This window comes from Staurois parvus, unplaced genomic scaffold (genome assembly GCF_062004578.1).
Source record: "Staurois parvus isolate SC_StPar_1 unplaced genomic scaffold, SC_StPar_1.0 ptg000686l, whole genome shotgun sequence".
NCBI lineage: Eukaryota > Metazoa > Chordata > Amphibia > Anura > Ranidae > Staurois > Staurois parvus.
In genome coordinates this window covers 3,272,083-3,290,805 of record NW_028318482.1, presented here as the reverse complement: position 1 = coordinate 3,290,805, position 18,723 = coordinate 3,272,083, and the positions used below count along the sequence as shown (strand labels likewise).

Genomic DNA, 18,723 nt, shown 5'->3' with positions numbered 1-18,723 from the left:
TGTGTTGATTGGGGGAATCATTTTATGCAGCAAGTGCATTTTGGGTTTGTCAGCACTTGAGCACTATTGGTGCTTAGTCCCATTTGGACTCTGTTTAAAGGTTTTTTCTTTCTTTCCCATCACTTTCGGATCCACTTTAGGATCATTTTGGGGCACAATTGATACATTAGTCCCATTTGGACTTTTCTTGGTACACTAATGATTCATTAGGATTATTTCACACACAGCTGTGTGAACATTTTCGGCACTCTATAGAATTAGTTTTTATTATTGTTGTTTCACATTTAGGGGTTATTCACTTTATCATCTGACCTCTTTATAAAGGCAGGGTCGGAGAGGTTTTACCACTTTGCTTGGTTTGTTTACATTTATGTTGTTTATTTAGCTTATGATGTATTGTTATACTATTTCTATATGAAGCATCATATTTTATTTGTATTTGTGATTGTGCTTTTCACATTTCTCACTACTGGTTTGCAATATTCACGTATAGATCACCAGGTAAATGATTGGATGTTGGCAGCTGTACCTTCATTCTCTTTAATATTAATATATTTTTTAGGGACTTAGATAGGAGCGCAGGAGGTACTTCACTCTTATTAATGTTCTATTTTAGCTCTACTGCTAAATTCAACACACAAAACTGAAATTACATTTTTGTATAGATCTTCTTCTGAATATATAATATAATATGATGCACATTTCAATTACAGATCTCATAATGAATGCCTAACTGTTCACTATCCCCCACTCCGTAAGATATTTACAGATGTTGCAGAAGCAGCTTTCCTTTCATGTTTAAAAGCCAGAATATGCTTCAAACATATTAATTCACCAATAGGGACAGGTAGCTGTTGATCATAACACCATGAATATCTAAAATGAGTCACTTTAGAAAGCTGGGTAAAGGGTGCACACAGCATTATGGATGCTTGTAAAAATTCACCAGGGCTGTTCCCCCCAAAAAACTGCCCATGAGCTCAAACTCAAATTTGCTGCAAGTTCAGCTTTTGATGAATCAAACCTTATCCCTATCTAAGTGTAGTTTCTTGATCACCAGGTAGTGACTTCATAAATACTTTGCTAAAAGACATAGGCCTGGGCATATACATATATAGTTACATTTGAATTGGCTAAATAATTTGCAACCTGAGATCACCCAGAGTACAGGGAGCGTAGTCATCTAAGGTAGAAAAGTAGTATTTCACTGTACAGTGTGATGAAGTTTGGCTTTCCAACCTATGGGAAAATTCCTGATCTTGGCATTTGCAATGCTACAGGTTGGATGTGGTGTATGGTTATTTGGGGCACCTGCTTCTGGGGGCAGTCGAATGTAATGACTGGAGAAGCAGTGTGCATGTGCAGAAGGATCTCTCTTATACATGAACTGTTGAGTCTAGTTGTGGTTCTCTGGTCATAGTAAATTTCAGAAGTCCTGAGGTCCTTCAGTTGTACCAAGCAGTGAAGAGGGCAGTAAATGGCATTTTCCCTACATGGTGTGTCTCACAGTTATAGGGCGGTATTCAGAAATTATAGCTGGATTGTCACCCAAAGTATAGCTGACTTGTGTTGTAGGAAACATGTATGCCTTCCCTGTGTGTGACACAGTCATAGGTTTCCATCCATTATGTTCATTAACCAAGTAAATATTTATCAGTTTTAAATGCCATTTTGATAGTCAAAAACAACCTAAATATCAGTAGACATCAATATTTCACCATCAAGTAAACATCAGCACAGCTACTTATAGCAATCAGGCACTTCAGCTGGGAGATTCTGCACCCGATCCATGGTCTATCCAACTGTTGAGGAGATTATGGGGAAATGTACTAAAACAGGAGAGTGCAGCTCTGTAGGGAAACCAATCAGCTTCTAGGTTTTACCGTCAGAGCCTAATTAAACCTGCTGATGTTAGAAGCTGATTGGCTACCTGAACCAGATACTAAATGCTCCAATTTTGGTAAATCTCCCCCTATAAGTCAATATGGGTCACACTGTCTCGCATTCTCACACTGGATTCTTTTTTTATATTATAGTATGAAATATGCAGCAGTGGATTCCACATCTGCAGCAGAAAGAAAAAGCTTTCCAAGTGCAAGTCAACTAAACTGGAAACCTTGTAAGGCAAAGTCTCTACTGTAGTCCAGAAGGTCAGTGTGAGATTTAGCAGATTGTCATCTACTCACACATGAAATATTAGTTTGGGTAGACTTACCCATATGGAATATATGTAAAAAAAAATCTGAAGGATACATTTAAAAACATATATATTTTTAAAAATATATATTTTAAAAAAATATATTCTTCAGATTTTTCTAACATAAAAATGTCATTTTAACATATATTTTTACATATATTTGTAAATGCACTCCAAAAATGTAGATTTGTATTTTTAAAGACATCCAGTATATTTGAAATGTATTTTAAAAAATATTTTTCAAATATTTTGTAATAAAAATGCATTTAAACATACAGTATATATATATATATATATATATATATATATATATATATACATTTATTGAAATATATTGAATATGGCCAAAATTGTAGCATTTCAAATTTGTGTCAATGTATTTGGGCATAATATTTTAAAAATATATTTTAAATATATTTTTTTTCCATGTGGGTAACCTAGGCCTCATGCACACTACAGCTCCTAAACTGACGTCTTTGTGAGTTTTTTTCTGCTCCTGAACTCCTCTCTTTATTATCCTATTTGTCCATGCACACATAGACACTTACAGCAGTTTAGTAGCAGGGGACTTTAGAAGATGTTTTCTGAATACCCTAAAATGGCATTCAGGAGAGGGAATTTTGACTACAAAAAACACTGAACCCTGCTAAACCTGTCTACATGTGCCTAAGCGCTAGGTGCGTTTAGCACTTCAGCGTTTATTCATTTCAAAGGCCAGAATAAATAAAAATTCCATCCTAAGAAATAAATAAAGGCCCAAACATAAAACTCTGCTAAACTGGTTTGAAAAAGTCTTAATGCTGATTTTCTCCTGTCAGGAGAAACAGTGATTACAATACATCAGTGTGCATGAGGCTTTATCCATTCTGTATGACTATACTAGTGATATTTTTGCTTCACTTTACATGTTTTTAGCCACTGCCTGAATATCTAAAAAGCAAGCAAATAATGTGCATATTCTCAACATCATTGTTCTATGTTTCATTATGAGATGTAAATGAATAAACTAGTTAAGTTGTGCATGCATTATGTCGCATGGAAAAATTTTTTATGATTGGTTATATTACCTGCACTTTTTTTAATTTCAACTTTTACTTTCTTCAGACGCTTCAGCATGCCTCTTAAGTCAGTCACACCATACTGAAAGCAAATTTTTTCATATTCGCTTGGTTTGGCTTTCTTCAATATTTCCCAGACATCTGGAGGAATTCCCTCTGGTTCCTCTTCTTTTTTCTTCTCTTCCCTAAGATCCAAAACAATATTCTGTGTAATACACCTGAATACTTAGGAAATCATTTGAAACTTGCGAACGTGTTAGAGAAGCATTAGTAAATTATACGTCAGACAGTTTCTAGCTTTTAATTGCTGCTTTTCTTAATGTCATTGGCACAATTTACAAGTTCAAAAATGGATTCTGGTACCTTTATTAGAGTTAATAGGTGTCTGAATCTATAATACACTGATTACTAAATATATCAAGCTATTATTATTTATGTTTTAATTGATATGTCAATTCACAATGAAATAATGTCTTTTGGTACTTAGATCAGTGCAGTCATCAATAAAACACAAATTAAACTTGAAATGTCTGCATTAAGCGCATTTATGAACGTCTTATTTTTTCTATTCATACCTCTTCTTGAGTAATGCACTGAAGTCGAGCTCACCAGCATTTTCATCCTTTTGTTCACCTCTACAAGCATTAAAACATTACATTTGTTAGAATACTATTTTGGATCATCTGTACATATGAACTTTTTTTTCTAACTTCTCCTTATGTGACATGTGCCCCTCTCTAACATGTTTTCTGAGCTATATTTTGGATTCTTACTCCTACATTGTTTATGTCTCTGAATACAAGTAATCAATCCAAAAGTCAAAAATGCAAAAGGTAACTCTACTTTTCTGGCGAACAAAATAGCAAATAAAAAATATAGCATATTCAACTGCTTTATTCCTTCGCCTGCGCATTGACGTCACGCTGCCGAGGTCACGTGAAGGTCCGGCAACCACCTTAGTGAGTTGTTTTATAATTGTTTGTTTGTACTCTCCACGTGGATACTCTTTACCTTTAATAAAGTACTACACTATTAGCCAATTTTCTTTGGCTCTTTTGTGAGCTAACTCCTCAGGATTTCTCATTGCGGTTTGCATGCTGCTTGGTGTCATCATCTCTATCTGAGATCATCCTGGCCTTCATGGTCCTATGGCTGAAGGGTGGGCTACCTGACTTACCTGGGGAAGAAACCAGCTGTTCATGTGCATTTTATATGCGCTTCTGGTGAGTGAATATAAAGGAATACTTTTCACGGATTCACCAGCACTGAATGTCACCTGTTCATGGATTTATTTTCTGGACTTTTTTTATAACTATTGTTTATCGCAATTTTGTCATTTAATATATGTTCACCATCAGTCATTATTCATTTTATATCACCCAACGCTGGCCATTCAGTGTCATGGATACCATCACCACAGTTATCAGTATATTAATTATTGCTATATCAATAACTCATGAACTCTCACACTTTAGACTGGTAGCGCTGATCAGAGTGTCTCACTGTGTCTGCTTTTTAATATTGCTGCTATTTGTTCTAATGCTGCTTCTATTCAACCTTATCATCATTTATTATTTATTTATATATGTGCACATGTTTTAGATGTATTTCATTTGATTCATTTACTTTAGCGCTGCACCTTTTATATTTCATTCACTAGTGAGGATACCAAGGGGGGTCCTTTAGTGTCAGCAGCTTATACCTTTCTACACACCCATTGCGCTCACTGACACCCCATGTACATTAACCCCCCTGGCGGTATTCCCGAGTGTAGCTCGGGGTAAAGTTGCAGTACCAAAAGCGGTAACCCCGAGCTACACTCGGAAATACCATGCGGCGCTGCATGTCCCTCCTGCAGCGTCCCCTGTAATGTACTCCGGCGGATGCCGGCATCTGTCATCTGGGTTCCGTCCCCTGTGAGCGTCGGGACGTACAGGAGGACGGAACGGCGGGAAATTTGAAAATGAAATTTTGTGACATTCACTAATACACTAAAATAACATAGTAAAACATTACTGTATCAAGCCATTTCACATACATTTTGTCCCTAGTGTTTTGTCCTGTGCCCTGCCTGTCCATGGCATCCAAAAAGCATCCCTTTAAGTCAAAAGCGGTTTTAGACCAGCTAGAGAACAGCGATAGTAAATCAGAACCACTTGCAGAATTGAGTGATAATGATTCATGGGGGAAATTCATCATCAGACACTGAAAACGATTTTGCGACTTTGCTCAGCGATGTGCGAACTTGGTGATATATTTCAAATTTCAGTGTTTTTGGTTTGATTATATTATTGAATTAAATTTATTATTATTATATTATTATTTTTTATGCTAATTTATTAAATTATAATTTATGATTTTGTGTTTCAAATTTTAACATACCCGGGACGTTTACTAGACTCTTGTTCGGACAGCTTTCAGTGAGTTATTCCTAAAAATTACAGGCCTACAATAAAAAAAATACATATTTCCATGCAAAAAAATGTACCGCTTTGAGCACAGATATATGGACATAATCAGACCGCTAGGGAGGTTAATAAAAAGCACTGACACTGTACTAATGGCACTGGGCAGGAAGGGGTTAACATGTGGAGCGATCAAAGGGTTAACTGTGTGCTGTTTTACTGTGTGTTGTCTGTGTGCTTTACACTGTAAGCACACTGCTTTGTATGGCTCTGCTATACAGAGCCATACAAAGCAGTGTGCAAGAGCTGACAGGGGAGAGATCTGTGTTGTTTATACACAGGTTTCTCCACGTCGGCACTACTCGGAGATCGCTAAGTGCCAGCGATTGAAAGCCGAGGCAGCGAATAGCGGCACGGGTAGGGTGCGTGCGTGCCCCCACCCAAAACTGCAAAAATTATATATATATATGTGATTTTGCGCACCCGTGATGCTGTGTAGCAGTATTTCTGCTATAGGGTAGGGCAGAAGCAGATAAACTGGATGGACTTCTGTCTATATTTAACCCTACCAGCTATGTTGCTATGTAGCTGACCACGTAATGCATATGTGCGGTGGCAGGGAGGTCAGGCTTCATCACCCACATGCAGCACATGCTGTATTCATTTATAGCTGCCTAGATTTCTATGTTGAAAGTGCACTCCCAACATTGTGACAGAGGTGGGAGCTCACAGGACAGGCTCCCGTGCATGTGATCATTAAATGGACTGCCAGGAGGGGAAAGGAAGGAGTTAAACTCTTTTGTAGAACTACAAACATCAGCTGTCCTTTAAGGCTTTAGCTGAGGAGAAACTGTTGGATTTGTAACTACATAAGGCATACAGGATTCATTTCAATCTGTAGTCGAAGTTCAGAGATCAATCAATCAAAACCGTTAGGACAGCTAAGCAGTTGTCTCTTGCTGCACATAGCAGGGTCTGTGATTAGCAATGATTCTAAGGTCTGCCATCAGCCCTTCTATACTGAAAACAAAACAATCTTAGCAATCTTGTTAATGGGGTCTCCCTCCTACCACAATCCCCACAGCAGCTGCATGGCTATTGTTACACCACTGTAGTTAAAATAGTAGTTAAAATGGAGCTCCACCCAAAAGAGGAAGTTCCGCTTTAAGGACTGCTCCCCCGCTCCCCATTAAGGATTGGCACCTTTGGGGGGCGGGGAGGGGGAGCGGGTACCCGAATGTCCGGTGTCCTCCCTCCCTGTAGTCTTTTTTTAGAAGACTACAGGACCATTCATGAAGTGCAGCACTACTCGCACATGCGCAGTGGGTACCCGGCTGTGAAGCCGCAAGCTGTATAACCGGGTGCCCACATTGAAGATGCCGGCCTCCTGGAATACGGGCTGCAGGGGACACAACGCGGGACCGAGGGACAGGCAAGTGGCTGTTTTTTTAAAGTCAGCAGCTACAGTTTTTGTAGCTGCTGACTTTTATTTTTTGACAGGGTAAGTGGAACTCCGCTTTAATTACAAAGCTTTAGGTTAACATTTAGTCCTCATGCACACTGGACATTATTACAGCGGCTGTTTTTGGCTTTTGGAATTTTTATTTACAGCCAGTAAATTCCCCAGCATGTTATCCTATGTGTCCATGCACACAAAGGCTTTAATCAGCGTTTTTTCACAGACATTTTTTTTGGCTTTAAAAAAACCCCAGAACTAGTGAGTTTCTAAAGGAGTTTTTTTAGCTGTTAAAACACTGAAAAAAGAGCAAAATTTTTTTGCATGTGTTAAAAAAACACAAACGCGGAAAAACAGCCAAACGCTACTAAACACTAATGCAAAAACACTAAAACTTTACACTGCTAATGCTACCGGCGTTATTAAAACGCTGAGTGAGCCTTATAGGTCTGTACTATTAATAATTATAATAACAATAAAAACAGAAAAACAAAACAAGAAAAACAGAAAAACAAAACAAGAAAAACAGAACAACAAATGCTTACGTCCTCTTGAAAGATTCTAAAACACTAACATCTTCTGATGAAGCAGCTGCATAAGAAATGTAAAAAAAAATCCACCATCAGCTGTAGTTTTTGCATCTAACAAACCCAAACATTTCAAATTTCAATAGAATGTATCAACAGACAGGTTGAGTGGGTTTTAAGAATCCAAATGCCCTCCACTAAACTAGTCAGCAGGACATTAGAGCCTTCATAAAATAAAAGGTATCTTTGTGTTCCACCTCATTTTAGGATAGAGAGTGTAGCCATGCAAATCATTCCTTATGAAACAAATGGCTTCATAATATTAGACTGTATCTCTACCAGCAATTTTAGGTGCTCAGTTGGTTGGGGAAGCCAAAGCCTGCTGGCTTGTACATCACTACAGGAAGTATTAACTAGTGAGATGAACCATGGTGTTCAGTGGATCTCAGGTAGAGGACACACCAGTAAGTGTCCAGATGCTTGCTACACCCAGGAATCATCAGCACAGCGGGGTTCTTGCACATACGCAGTGTTTCAGTGTAAGTTTATTGGTAGTTATCTCCCCATAGACTTACAATAAGATTAAAGTTTCCACCTTTGCTGGGAAAAAAGAGCTGCCATATAATCTTTAATTACATTAGCAACAAAGCTCATTTTTATCAGCAAAGCTGTTAAAGTACCAGCAAACATCCATACTCATCTCTGCGCCGCAGCATCAGTGGGATGCTGCAGCTGTCCCATGTTTGTTCAAAGACCGAGAACTGAGGGATCACATGACCACTGATCACTCAGTTCTCCTTCTGCTCAGATCAGAGAGCAGTGACTTTTTGTAACCTCTCTCTCCGCTCTGCTCCTGCAGCTCTACTGGAGCACTGGACTGTGGAGGCTGGGTGTGGTTGGGTGCAGTTGACTGAAAGGCAGAGCCAGCTGTCAATCAGGCAGCTGGGTGGACTCCGGCACAATTGCTGGGAATCTACTCAGAGCCTGGAATGATTCCTTCACATCAGCTGACAGTGGGCTATAGCTCACTGTTGGCTCATTCTGAGTCACAGGAGAGCAAAAATAAGTGCACTTCTGTGACCTACAGGAGATGTATGGCTAAAAAAAGCTTTGGCTATGGTTCTCTTTTAGGCAGGAAGAAAAAGCTATATCTGCAGTTGTCATATGCAGTATGTAGCCCTTATACATTCATATATAATAAACCAAAAAGATACAAATATTTCACCCCTTTTCACACCTATATGTCGCATTAATGCTGTCAGTTATGCACATGCACATGTGAGGTCCTTTGCTGTGCTAATTTTTCCAATTGGCACCCCAATACTCAAGTACACTGGGAGCTGATGAACCTTTACTGCAGTGCTATGTATGTTGCCATGTGTTAAAAAGGTGGCAGCTAATTCATATAAGTGGGTTCCCTTAGTAATGTAAAGGGGGCTTTAGGGGCCAGGTTCATGTGTTTGAGTTGTGATAATGTATGAACCCCAGTGTAGTGTGTTGGGATGTCATTTATTTTGAGGGGCACCTCAGGGCCCTACTGTAACAGTATCCACATTGCAGAGTATTACAGCGTACATGCCATACAATGAACCAAAACAAAAGTCTAGACATTTTTTTATATGTTGCATTGCACTGCTGGTCTGTCCAACACAAAATCTGAATGTGGCCTTAAAGTGTTAGCACCACATGCTTAAAAAGCTTTCAAAGACTGAAAAAATGTAATAAATGTATGTACCTTCCACATCAATATTGAAGGAGCAGCTGTCACATTTATCCTTGGAAACCACTTCACATCTGTAACCACCAGCATCTGCTGTAATTGCCTTGAGGATCTTGAGCTCAAAATGATATATCTGTGAAGAAACAGTACAGATGTTTCATATGTAAATGTGACTGCAGTCTTCTCCTTCCTTATGTGTATAGCCCAACTGCAGCCATGTTTTTATGTTTTGGATCAGGTGGAAAGACTATGTTTTTATTGCTGTGTGTCTGGAGGGGGGGGGAAATCGATTTTTAGGCCCCATGTATACGGGACACTTCTGAACGATGTAAACTGACTGCTGGAAAACGTTGGTTAAAAAACGTCTGTTTAGCCGCTTTTGCATAACGTATTTATGCGTGTTTGCGTTTAGAATTGTTTTTTAAAGATAAGCACAGGAGAACCTCCCAAATGCCCAGAATGCACTGAAAAGTGGTAAATTATTAACTATTTCAGACTGTTTCAGAGAAATACAGAGAGTAGAAGCAGAGAGAGCAGTATGTGTTGAGATTAGCTTAGGTGTGAGTTGCTCCTTAACACTTTTTTTGTTTCCAAGGGTGGTAAAGGTGTCTGGTGGAGTGAGTCATTAAGGCCACCTGGCAGGGGGTCTTCATGAGGAATTTGAGGTGTGAATGGTCATTAACATATCTTTTGTTCCAAGGGTGGGAAGGTGTCTGGTGGAGTGAGTCATTAAGGCCACCTGGCAGGGGGTCTTCATGAGGAATTTGAGGTGTGAATGGTCATTAACATATCTTTTGTTTCCAAGGGTGGGAGAGGTCTGAGGTGTGAATTGGTCATTACAATGTGTGACAAGCTTGCTAGGAACATCCTGTGTTCAGTGTTTTGTCCATTTGAGTACCTTGAAAACGCTTTGCATGCATTTTTTCTTATGAAAAAAGCCTCTGGACAGCATCAGGAACTGGAAGAGTTAAAAAAACGAACGCCTATAAGCGCGATTTTTCGCGTTTAGCCGTGTTTACAAGCATTTTGCGCTTGAAACAGTGATAAAATCAACTGCTGAACGCAAGTTTTCTGCGTTCAAAAAAACGACTGTAAACTCAAATGCCTGTAAACGACTGTAAATGAAGATGTGTACATGGACACATAGGAAAACATTAGAGTGAGTTCAGGGGCTGCTGAAAAAAACGCTGAATAGCTCCTAAACATGAGTTTATCAGCTGCAGTGTACATGAGCCCTTAGAGTTCAATCCCCCGTGACTTCCCTGCAGCATTCCAAGCCTGTAGGAAGGGAGAGGAGGAGAAGCTGGCATCTGCAGAGACGTCATAGGAGATCAGTACTGGGGGGTGCATAAGAAAGAAGATGGAACATTTTGAAGCACAGGTGGAGCAGCAGCCCCTCTATGTGTGTATTGTGTGTTAGAGCACAGTAGGCACCCCCACCCTTAGGGCCCGTGAGCACTGCACACATTGCACCCTTGTATAATACACCACTGTGTATATCCTTTCTGCAGGGATTTACCATTGCTTCCTAATGCAAAAGTGTCAGACAGAACATAAGGAATTAATATAATGGGGACACAGACAGAAATATAAATGTTTAGCTTAAGTTGGAATTCAAATCTGATTCACAAAGGCCATGTGTAGCCAAAATGTTTTTCTTAGCTTTGGTTAGAGTAGAGAAGAGATAAAACCTGTGCAAAGTAAAGCTGACTATAGACTGGCAGACATCAATAAACATGACAAATGGTCTAACCTTCCCTATGTTATCCAAAACTGAAAACAAGGTGTCACGGTGTGCCTGCTGTCCCTGCTCGCTGCCCCCTCCCTCCCCCCTCGCTGCATCCTCCCATCCTGCACACAGCCTTTGAAGCAGGCTGTGCAGGATGGGGGGAGGGGACCCCTGCGGCGGGGATCACAGCCCCCCCGGCAATCTAGCCAGAGGAGCTGTGACCCCCCCCCCAGCAGGGGGCCGCCGGGAGGTCAGTACGGGCAATGGGCTTCCCGCGCTCTGCGCCCGCTAGTGACAAATGCCGCACTCACGAGAGCGTGGCCCGAGTCAAGGGGGCATGCCTCATTGCCCCAGCATCCAACCAGCTTTAAAAGGCCGACGCAGGACTCGGCCAGTCTCTTTCTCTGCCTGCCGCCACCACTGTCGTGGGAGGTCTGGATGGGGACCGGACCTCCGCTGATGTAACTGCTGGGCACTCTGCAGGAGACCACCCCCCCAAAGGTCAGGACTATTATCCGCTGCCACCCTGCTAAATACTCCAGGGCTGGGAGTACCCGCTGTGCTGTGTGCTGGAGCTGCTTTGCTGTGGGCCCCACGATACCCTGTCTAATACTCTGGGGCCCAGATTACCCACTGTGCCTGTGTGCTGGAACTGCTTTGCTGTGGGCTCCACAATACCCTGCCTAATACTCTAGGGCCCGGATTACCCGCTGTGCTGTGTGCTGGAACTGCTTTGCTGTGAGCCCCACGATACCCTGCCTAATACTCTGGGGCCTAGATTACCCACTGTGCTGTGTGCTAGAACTGCTTTGCTGTGGGCCTCACGATACCCTGCCTAATACTTTGGGGCCCGGATTACCCGCTGTGCTGTGTGCTATAACTGCTTTGCTGTGGGCCCCCCTGATACCCTGCCTAATACTCTGGGGCCTGGGTTATCCGCTCTGCTGTGTGCTGAGGAGGTTCATCCCCCCCTTTCTGTCGCCTGCTATGAGCCAGGACATCCCTGCCGGAACTGTGAGTGTCTGCAAGCCGCCTACCTACCTGGAAGCCGCCTGCTGCTGAGAGTCTGCAAGCCGCCTATTGTGAGTGTTCCTAGAAGCCATGAACTGCCCCTATTGTGTGCTCAGACTACCCTTGTAATGAACTGCCCCTATTGTGTGCTCAGACTACCCTTGCTATGAACTGTCCCTATTGTGTGCTCAGACTACCCTTGTTTGAACTGCCCAATGGCGTGCCCGGAGTATAGCTACCTCGGCTGCCCCCTGAGGGCTTGAGCCATCGCTACCCAAACCAGACTCCCCATAGCCAAGGTCCCTCTGAGTCCCCGTGAGTCTGATGTTGTCCATAGAAAGCTGAGTGGGAGCTGTGCTGAGGCCAGACCCCATAGCCAAGGTCCCTCTGAATCCCCGTGAGCCTGATGTTGTCCCTAGAAAGCTGTGTGGGAGCTGTGCTGAGGCCAGACCCCATAGCCATGGTCCCGCTGAGTCCCCGTGAGCCTGATGTTGTCCCTAGAAAGCTGTGTGGGAGCTGTACTGAGGCCAGACCCCATAGCCAAGGTCCCTCTGAGTCCCCGTGAGCCTGATGTTGTCCCTAGAAAGCCGTGTGGGAGCTGTGCTGAGGCCAGACCCCATAGCCAAGGTCCCTCTGAGTCCCCGTGAGCCTGATGTTGTCCCTAGAAAGCTGTGTGGGAGCTGTGCTGAGGCCAGACCCCATAGCCAAGGTCCCTCTGAGACCCAGTGAGCCTGATGTTGTTCCTAGAGAGCTGTGTGGGAGCTGTGCTGAGGTTAGACCCCCAGCCAAAGTCCCGCTGAGTCCCCGCGAGCCTGCTTACCGTCAGTGTCCCTACAAGCCATATGTTGCAGAGTGCCATGAACTGTCCTGATTGAGTGCCCTTCATAGTCCAATAAAGCTTTGTGTGTTACCATCTTCTTTGTGCGTTCTGTCCTGCCTACGCTTCCGTCACACAAGGTTTGCCTTTACATACAATTTATAAGTATCAGTCTACACAAATACTGTATTAAACTTGGGACTAGGGGGAATGAGTCACCCCTGCCTTCTCATTTCCCTTGTGGACTCTGATGGCCAGATATACAGTACTTGCCATAGTCCCTGGAAGTGTTTCCACAGAGTAAGGGGTGCTGGATGCCGTCACTCAACTTAATTAAAAAGTAGGTACATCCCATTGAAATTGTTGACTTTTTCAACATATTTAGCCAGTCATACAGTCAATCTTCATGCAAACTGCACCTACAGATAAAGGTGATACCCAATCACCGGCCACTTTATTAAGTACACCTGTTTACTTGCTTATTAACACAAATTGCTAATCAGCCAATAACATTCTTGGCAAGGTACCCCTGCTGTTAAGGGCATGTGGCCTAGTGTGATTCAGGAAGGGGGCAGTATGCACACCCCCCCTTCCCAAAGAGGCTGTATGCTTGGATAAGAGTCTGATATGGAATATGAGGAAAAGGGGTGTGGAAATTTTTGAAAAAAACTACTTAAGTTAATTTTAGGGCACAAAAAAGAAGTGTATTACCCAATTTTTTGGTAAAATGTAGATGAGGTTGCACCGAGTAAATAAGTATCTAACATGTCAAATGTTAAATTTGCGTGCTCTTGTAAAATGGCGAGAAATTTTAGCACCCTATATTTTCTATAGGCAACACTTTGAAAGCCTTTAACTTAACTTTTTTTTGTTTCATTACATAGAGGACAAAAAGTCCCCTATGTGATAAGTTTTGGTGACAGGTTCTCTTTATTGAGACATCCAGTGTCTAAAAGACCCTGCTCCACAGATTGCACTGCATTACATTCTTTCCTGGCCTCGATGGCCAGGAAATCTGTAAATAGGGACCTGGAAGTAACATCACAACCTCACTTCCAGGTCAGGTGCCCTATACCCATCGGCACCTGCTGAACTGGGAGCAAGGGGAAGGCGGGGGGTGCAGCTGCAGGTCTAAAGGTTAAAAAAACTACCCGCTTGGTGACTGAAACTACATGTCCCTGGCGTCGGGCGATATAAATTCAACATCTCTAAAGGAGGGTGTAAAGTTTTTCCAATTTGTTTGTGTGGGGTTCCTCCTTAAAACTTATACCAGACTCAAAGGGGATTAATAATGAGAAGACCACAGGGGGGTCCCCGTTGATATCCATGCCAAACCCTAGAAATAATGGTTGCATTAATTTTCTTTTTTAGACTTTCCTGCCCCTATTTCACGTGGTGATCTGGCCAGTAAGTCTGTTGTTTTTCAAAAGAATATGCTCTATTGCAGATGTAGCAGTTAGAGGGATGAGATAAATTATTTACTACTACTACTACATAGGTGTTTACAATGATCAGTTTTTATTCATGATATAAAACATTTAACTAAAAAAAATGGTTACTGTAAGTGTGAGCAGGAGTTTGGCTTCAATTTGTTAGTGAATCTAAATCTGATAGTATATCTAACACTCCCCAACCCCAAGATTAACAATGCTACTGTCCCAATGTACCTCTGTGTCCCTTGTCTGTTACTGTTCAGATCACCAGGTAAAAACAGAAGGAAAAGGCCCCAAAAAAAGAAAACTAATGCAGCCACCACATCTATCTATGATCGGTAAGCTGCAATATATTAAATGTTTGGTTTTAAGTGTAATACCACTTTAAGGCCACCCCCCCAGGCATGCTATTTAAAGACATTTTACATTTTTAAAGATGCCATTTAAGCAACTGATCTGCCAAGCTTTAGTTTTTTTTTTGCTTTGGTAGTGCTCAGTCCCCCATGCCATTTGTTTGACCATCCCTGTCCTACAAGCCAAAAAAACAGTCATTACTGGCCGAACTTTAGTAATGTTGAACCTGTCTCAAAATGAATTCAGGTATATGCAGCTCATCTCTACACATCAAGCACACTTTGATATGATTCAGATATCGTAGATTACGTCATGAATGTACCCTGAAGCAATAAAGCATACCAAACCATAACATTTCCTTCTCAATGCTTCACAGTTGGTATGAGGAACTTCTCCTGAAATACTGTTTTCATTTTGCATCAAACTTGTCTTCTGTTTTTGGGGCCCACAACTCTCTGATTTCTCAGTCCAAAGCACTTTGTTCCAGAAGGCTTTTAGATGCATAAACCTTAATAACAACTGTTGTGTTACATGTCGTCCTGCAATGATATTTTGGAGTTTTAGGAGATTTCAAGCTGTAAGCTCTTGGGCTGCATTTTTTGGGCCAACCAGGCAACAAGAAAATTCAAAGGGATGGATGGAAGCTTTTTTTTGACCTAATATATTTAACACTGTTTGTGGTTTTCTTTAGGGGAAAACCATTTATGTGATTTCATAGTTAGCACAAAATTAAAAAAAAGATAGCAAGTTGTATTTGGTACGATCATATCATTCTATACGTTATTACCTTCTTCTCCTTCTCAACATTTTCTTTAAATTGGAAACGGGTTCCACTTTTGCTTCCCAGTTCGAGCCATTTGCCCTTAAACCACTTTATTGTTGGCTTCGCAATCAGCTGGCTGGCATCAACACTCGCACTTAGAAGGATATCTTTTCCTATAAAAATAAATCATTCGCATTACCAATTCCTTTCTGTATTTTAGTGTGAAATATTATTTAGCTGGAGTTTTATAAGCTTAAAATTTTTATAAGCTGAACCAATGCATTTATAGTACATCATAGTTGTTTTATTTCATTATTTTTATTTTCTGCATTTATGGAATAGCAGCATATTACACATCATTATACAGAAAATTCATATTAGTCCTTTCCCTGAAAAGATGTTCTGTTACTCTGCTAATATGTGTGTATACAGTATATGCTAATGCTGGTGGAGGGGGTGTCACCCAAACATGAATGTTAATGATGAAGGCCAGGGGCGGACTGACAACTCATGGGGCCCCCAGGCAATAGGGGATCATGGGGCCCCTGTGTCCTTGCCCAAACTTAAAAAGCCTATGAAAAAGGTACCAGGGGCATCTCATGGGGCCCCCTACTGACCCCGGGCAGTGCCAGAGTTTCCAAATGGTCAGTCCACCCCTGATGAAGGCTATATTAGGGAAGTTAGGTGTGTAGGACAGTTAGCTCTGAGTTTCTTGAAACACGACACACAGTCTAGACAGTGACTATATGCTGTATTTGTATTTTACTTTGACTATGGCCCTATCCATTAAGCTCCTCCTCCTTAAATGCAATTTAGCCTAAATCCACCCCCATCTCCTACTCTGCCCCTAATCACAGAAATTAGATTTTTGTCTAACCTAGTAAAGTAATGATTGGGGTATAGATGCCACCAAATTCACAGTACCTCCATCCCAAACTGATTGACATAACCTGAGACCTTGTTGCAAAGGAACTTTTTATGGTACTACAATAGTATAGACCTAAATATAAAAGTAAGACTTGTAATATTTATTATACATCCTAATAAAATCATACAATAAAAAATACCAATGATCAAGTAATATTACATCAGTATTGAGGTACATATAACCAACTGCCTCCAACAATATCCTACCCCTCAAGCATCTATGTACATTTATATATATGGTCAACTATCAAAAATTGGCATAGTTGCCGTCCATGTGTATATTACAGTCAAAACCTATCAAGGCAGGATTTGTGCAGTCTCAATACAATAGCCACTCTTCATGAATTGATAGAGGCAGTGTTATAATGCATCCATACCACTTGTTTATATATCAATACAAGATTCAACCCAGCCAACCCAGTACCAATATACTGTACTTGGAAAAACCACAGGAGCATCCCAGGAGCCCAATACCGTCTTTGTATTATAATATAATAGGCCTAAGCCCTTACGCCTCAAGCATCTACGTACATTTGTATCATCAGTCAAGCATCTTTACACATTTTGGTTAACGAGCAAATACAGGCATAGCTGCTTCCATGTGTATATTACAGTCAAGACCTATCATGACAGGATTTATGCAGTCTCTATGCAATGTCCACTTCTTCATGAATTGATGAAGGCTCTGTTATAATGTATCCTTACCACTTGTATACATATTAATATAAACTTCGACCCAAACAACCCAGCACCAATATACTTGGAAGAACCACAGGAGCAGGTTGCAAGTGCACTAATAAGGCTACAATCAGCTCAGGTATAATAGGCCATCTCTTAGGCCTGCAACTCTTCTTCAACACTTGGTAATATTCGAAAAATTTATTTTATCAGCAGACCCTAATAAAATAGTAAGGGCCCCTGTAGTTATAATAGAAAGGAATCAAATCTTGTCCTGAGCTGTTGTGCCCTTCTGACATGTGAGGCCAATTTGTGAACAACTCTGCTGGTTAGACAAACATGTAATTGACTGGTAGAGTGATATTTTTTATTGTACAATTTATGTACAGGGTATATAATACATATTACAATATTTACCAGCATATTTGGGTCTATACTAGGGGTGGGCAACTGTGGCTAAAATCTCATATAAGCTGTACTGTATGAGGGCTGTACTGAAAGTAATGCAAGAGTGAGAATAAGTTTTTTATTAGCTTATATAGGTTCTTCAAATTTCCCATGTTGGTAGATTAACTCTTCCTCTATAGTATAGTGTTCTTTTTCATAGCAGGTAAAAAATGGAATCAAAGCAGAACCTGCCATCATTGATTTTTTGAAGAAGGAGGGGTACAGGCTGTTTGACATCTATAGAAGGCTACAGAATGTTTCTAAAGATGACATCAGTGACAAAAGCAATGTGCACATATGAATAAGAAGTTTAAAGAAGGAAAAACCATCACTGAAGACAAACCACACAGTGGGAAAACATCAACTGTAAACACTAATACAAATTGTCAGAGAGTGGAAATCAATGATGGCACATTCTTTCCACTTGGAATCCACTATTAACCTGCAATGAAAAGGCGGAGGAAGAAGGGGTACTTTGGAGGAAGACTTACTCTACCAAAATGTGAAATTTATATGACCTATATAAATTCATACCCACTTTTGCATTACTTTAGGAACAACCCTTGTATGTTAATGTAGTTTAAAAAGTTTTTAATCTTTTTGAATTTGCAGGTTTAATTAAAATAATACCTGGCAATTATCCCAAAAAGGCCTTTGTTTAAGAACTGCCTGCTATGGTGTGACATCTGAATTCTGATTGTGCACCAGCATTGTCACCCTATACCATGAGCTTCCAATGGGGGCAATAAATGGTCATGCTAAAACATAATGGACAAGCAAGGTCCACCTTTATCACAATCAAGAACCCCATCCTGGGCTAAGGATGTGTAGCTGATTCTAGATTCATGAAGACAGAAAATGACTGAAAGAGCACAACTGAGATACAAGAAATCATGAAAACATTGGTAAAAACTGTGATTTATTTTGACAAAATGGCAAATGTCCTAAAGCACATTGCTTAGCAAACTAAAAATGACCTAGTTAGTTTTTAGATATACTATAACATCCAAGTAATTTAAATTCTTTACTCCATACATACCGGCTTCTATGTTTATATTTTCTGGTTTATGCAGAAACAGCCCAGTTAGTTCAGGAGCACGGTCGTCTGGGTTTGTGTCTAGAAATCAAATAGCAACAATGTTAGTTAAGTTCAGTGGAATGACTGATAGCAGGATGAAATATGCCATTTGTATAAAAGTCT

At 40.8% G+C, this 18,723-nt stretch overlaps 1 protein-coding gene across 2 annotated transcripts in view; it reads right to left on the bottom strand.

Annotated features, from left to right (window-relative positions):
• Nucleotides 1-18,723, bottom strand: part of MYBPC2 (myosin binding protein C2) — a 119,815-nt gene that overhangs the window by 56,636 nt on the left and 44,456 nt on the right. For both annotated transcript variants that reach the window (XM_089652567.1, XM_089652568.1), the window contains 6 exons: nucleotides 18,562-18,639; nucleotides 15,495-15,643; nucleotides 9,379-9,496; nucleotides 7,662-7,707; nucleotides 3,831-3,890; nucleotides 3,265-3,440 (listed from right to left, as the gene is read on the bottom strand). In XM_089652567.1, coding sequence (XP_089508693.1) covers nucleotides 3,265-3,440; nucleotides 3,831-3,890; nucleotides 7,662-7,707; nucleotides 9,379-9,496; nucleotides 15,495-15,643; nucleotides 18,562-18,639 — 627 coding nt within the window. The remainder of the gene's footprint in view (nucleotides 1-3,264; nucleotides 3,441-3,830; nucleotides 3,891-7,661; nucleotides 7,708-9,378; nucleotides 9,497-15,494; nucleotides 15,644-18,561; nucleotides 18,640-18,723) is intronic.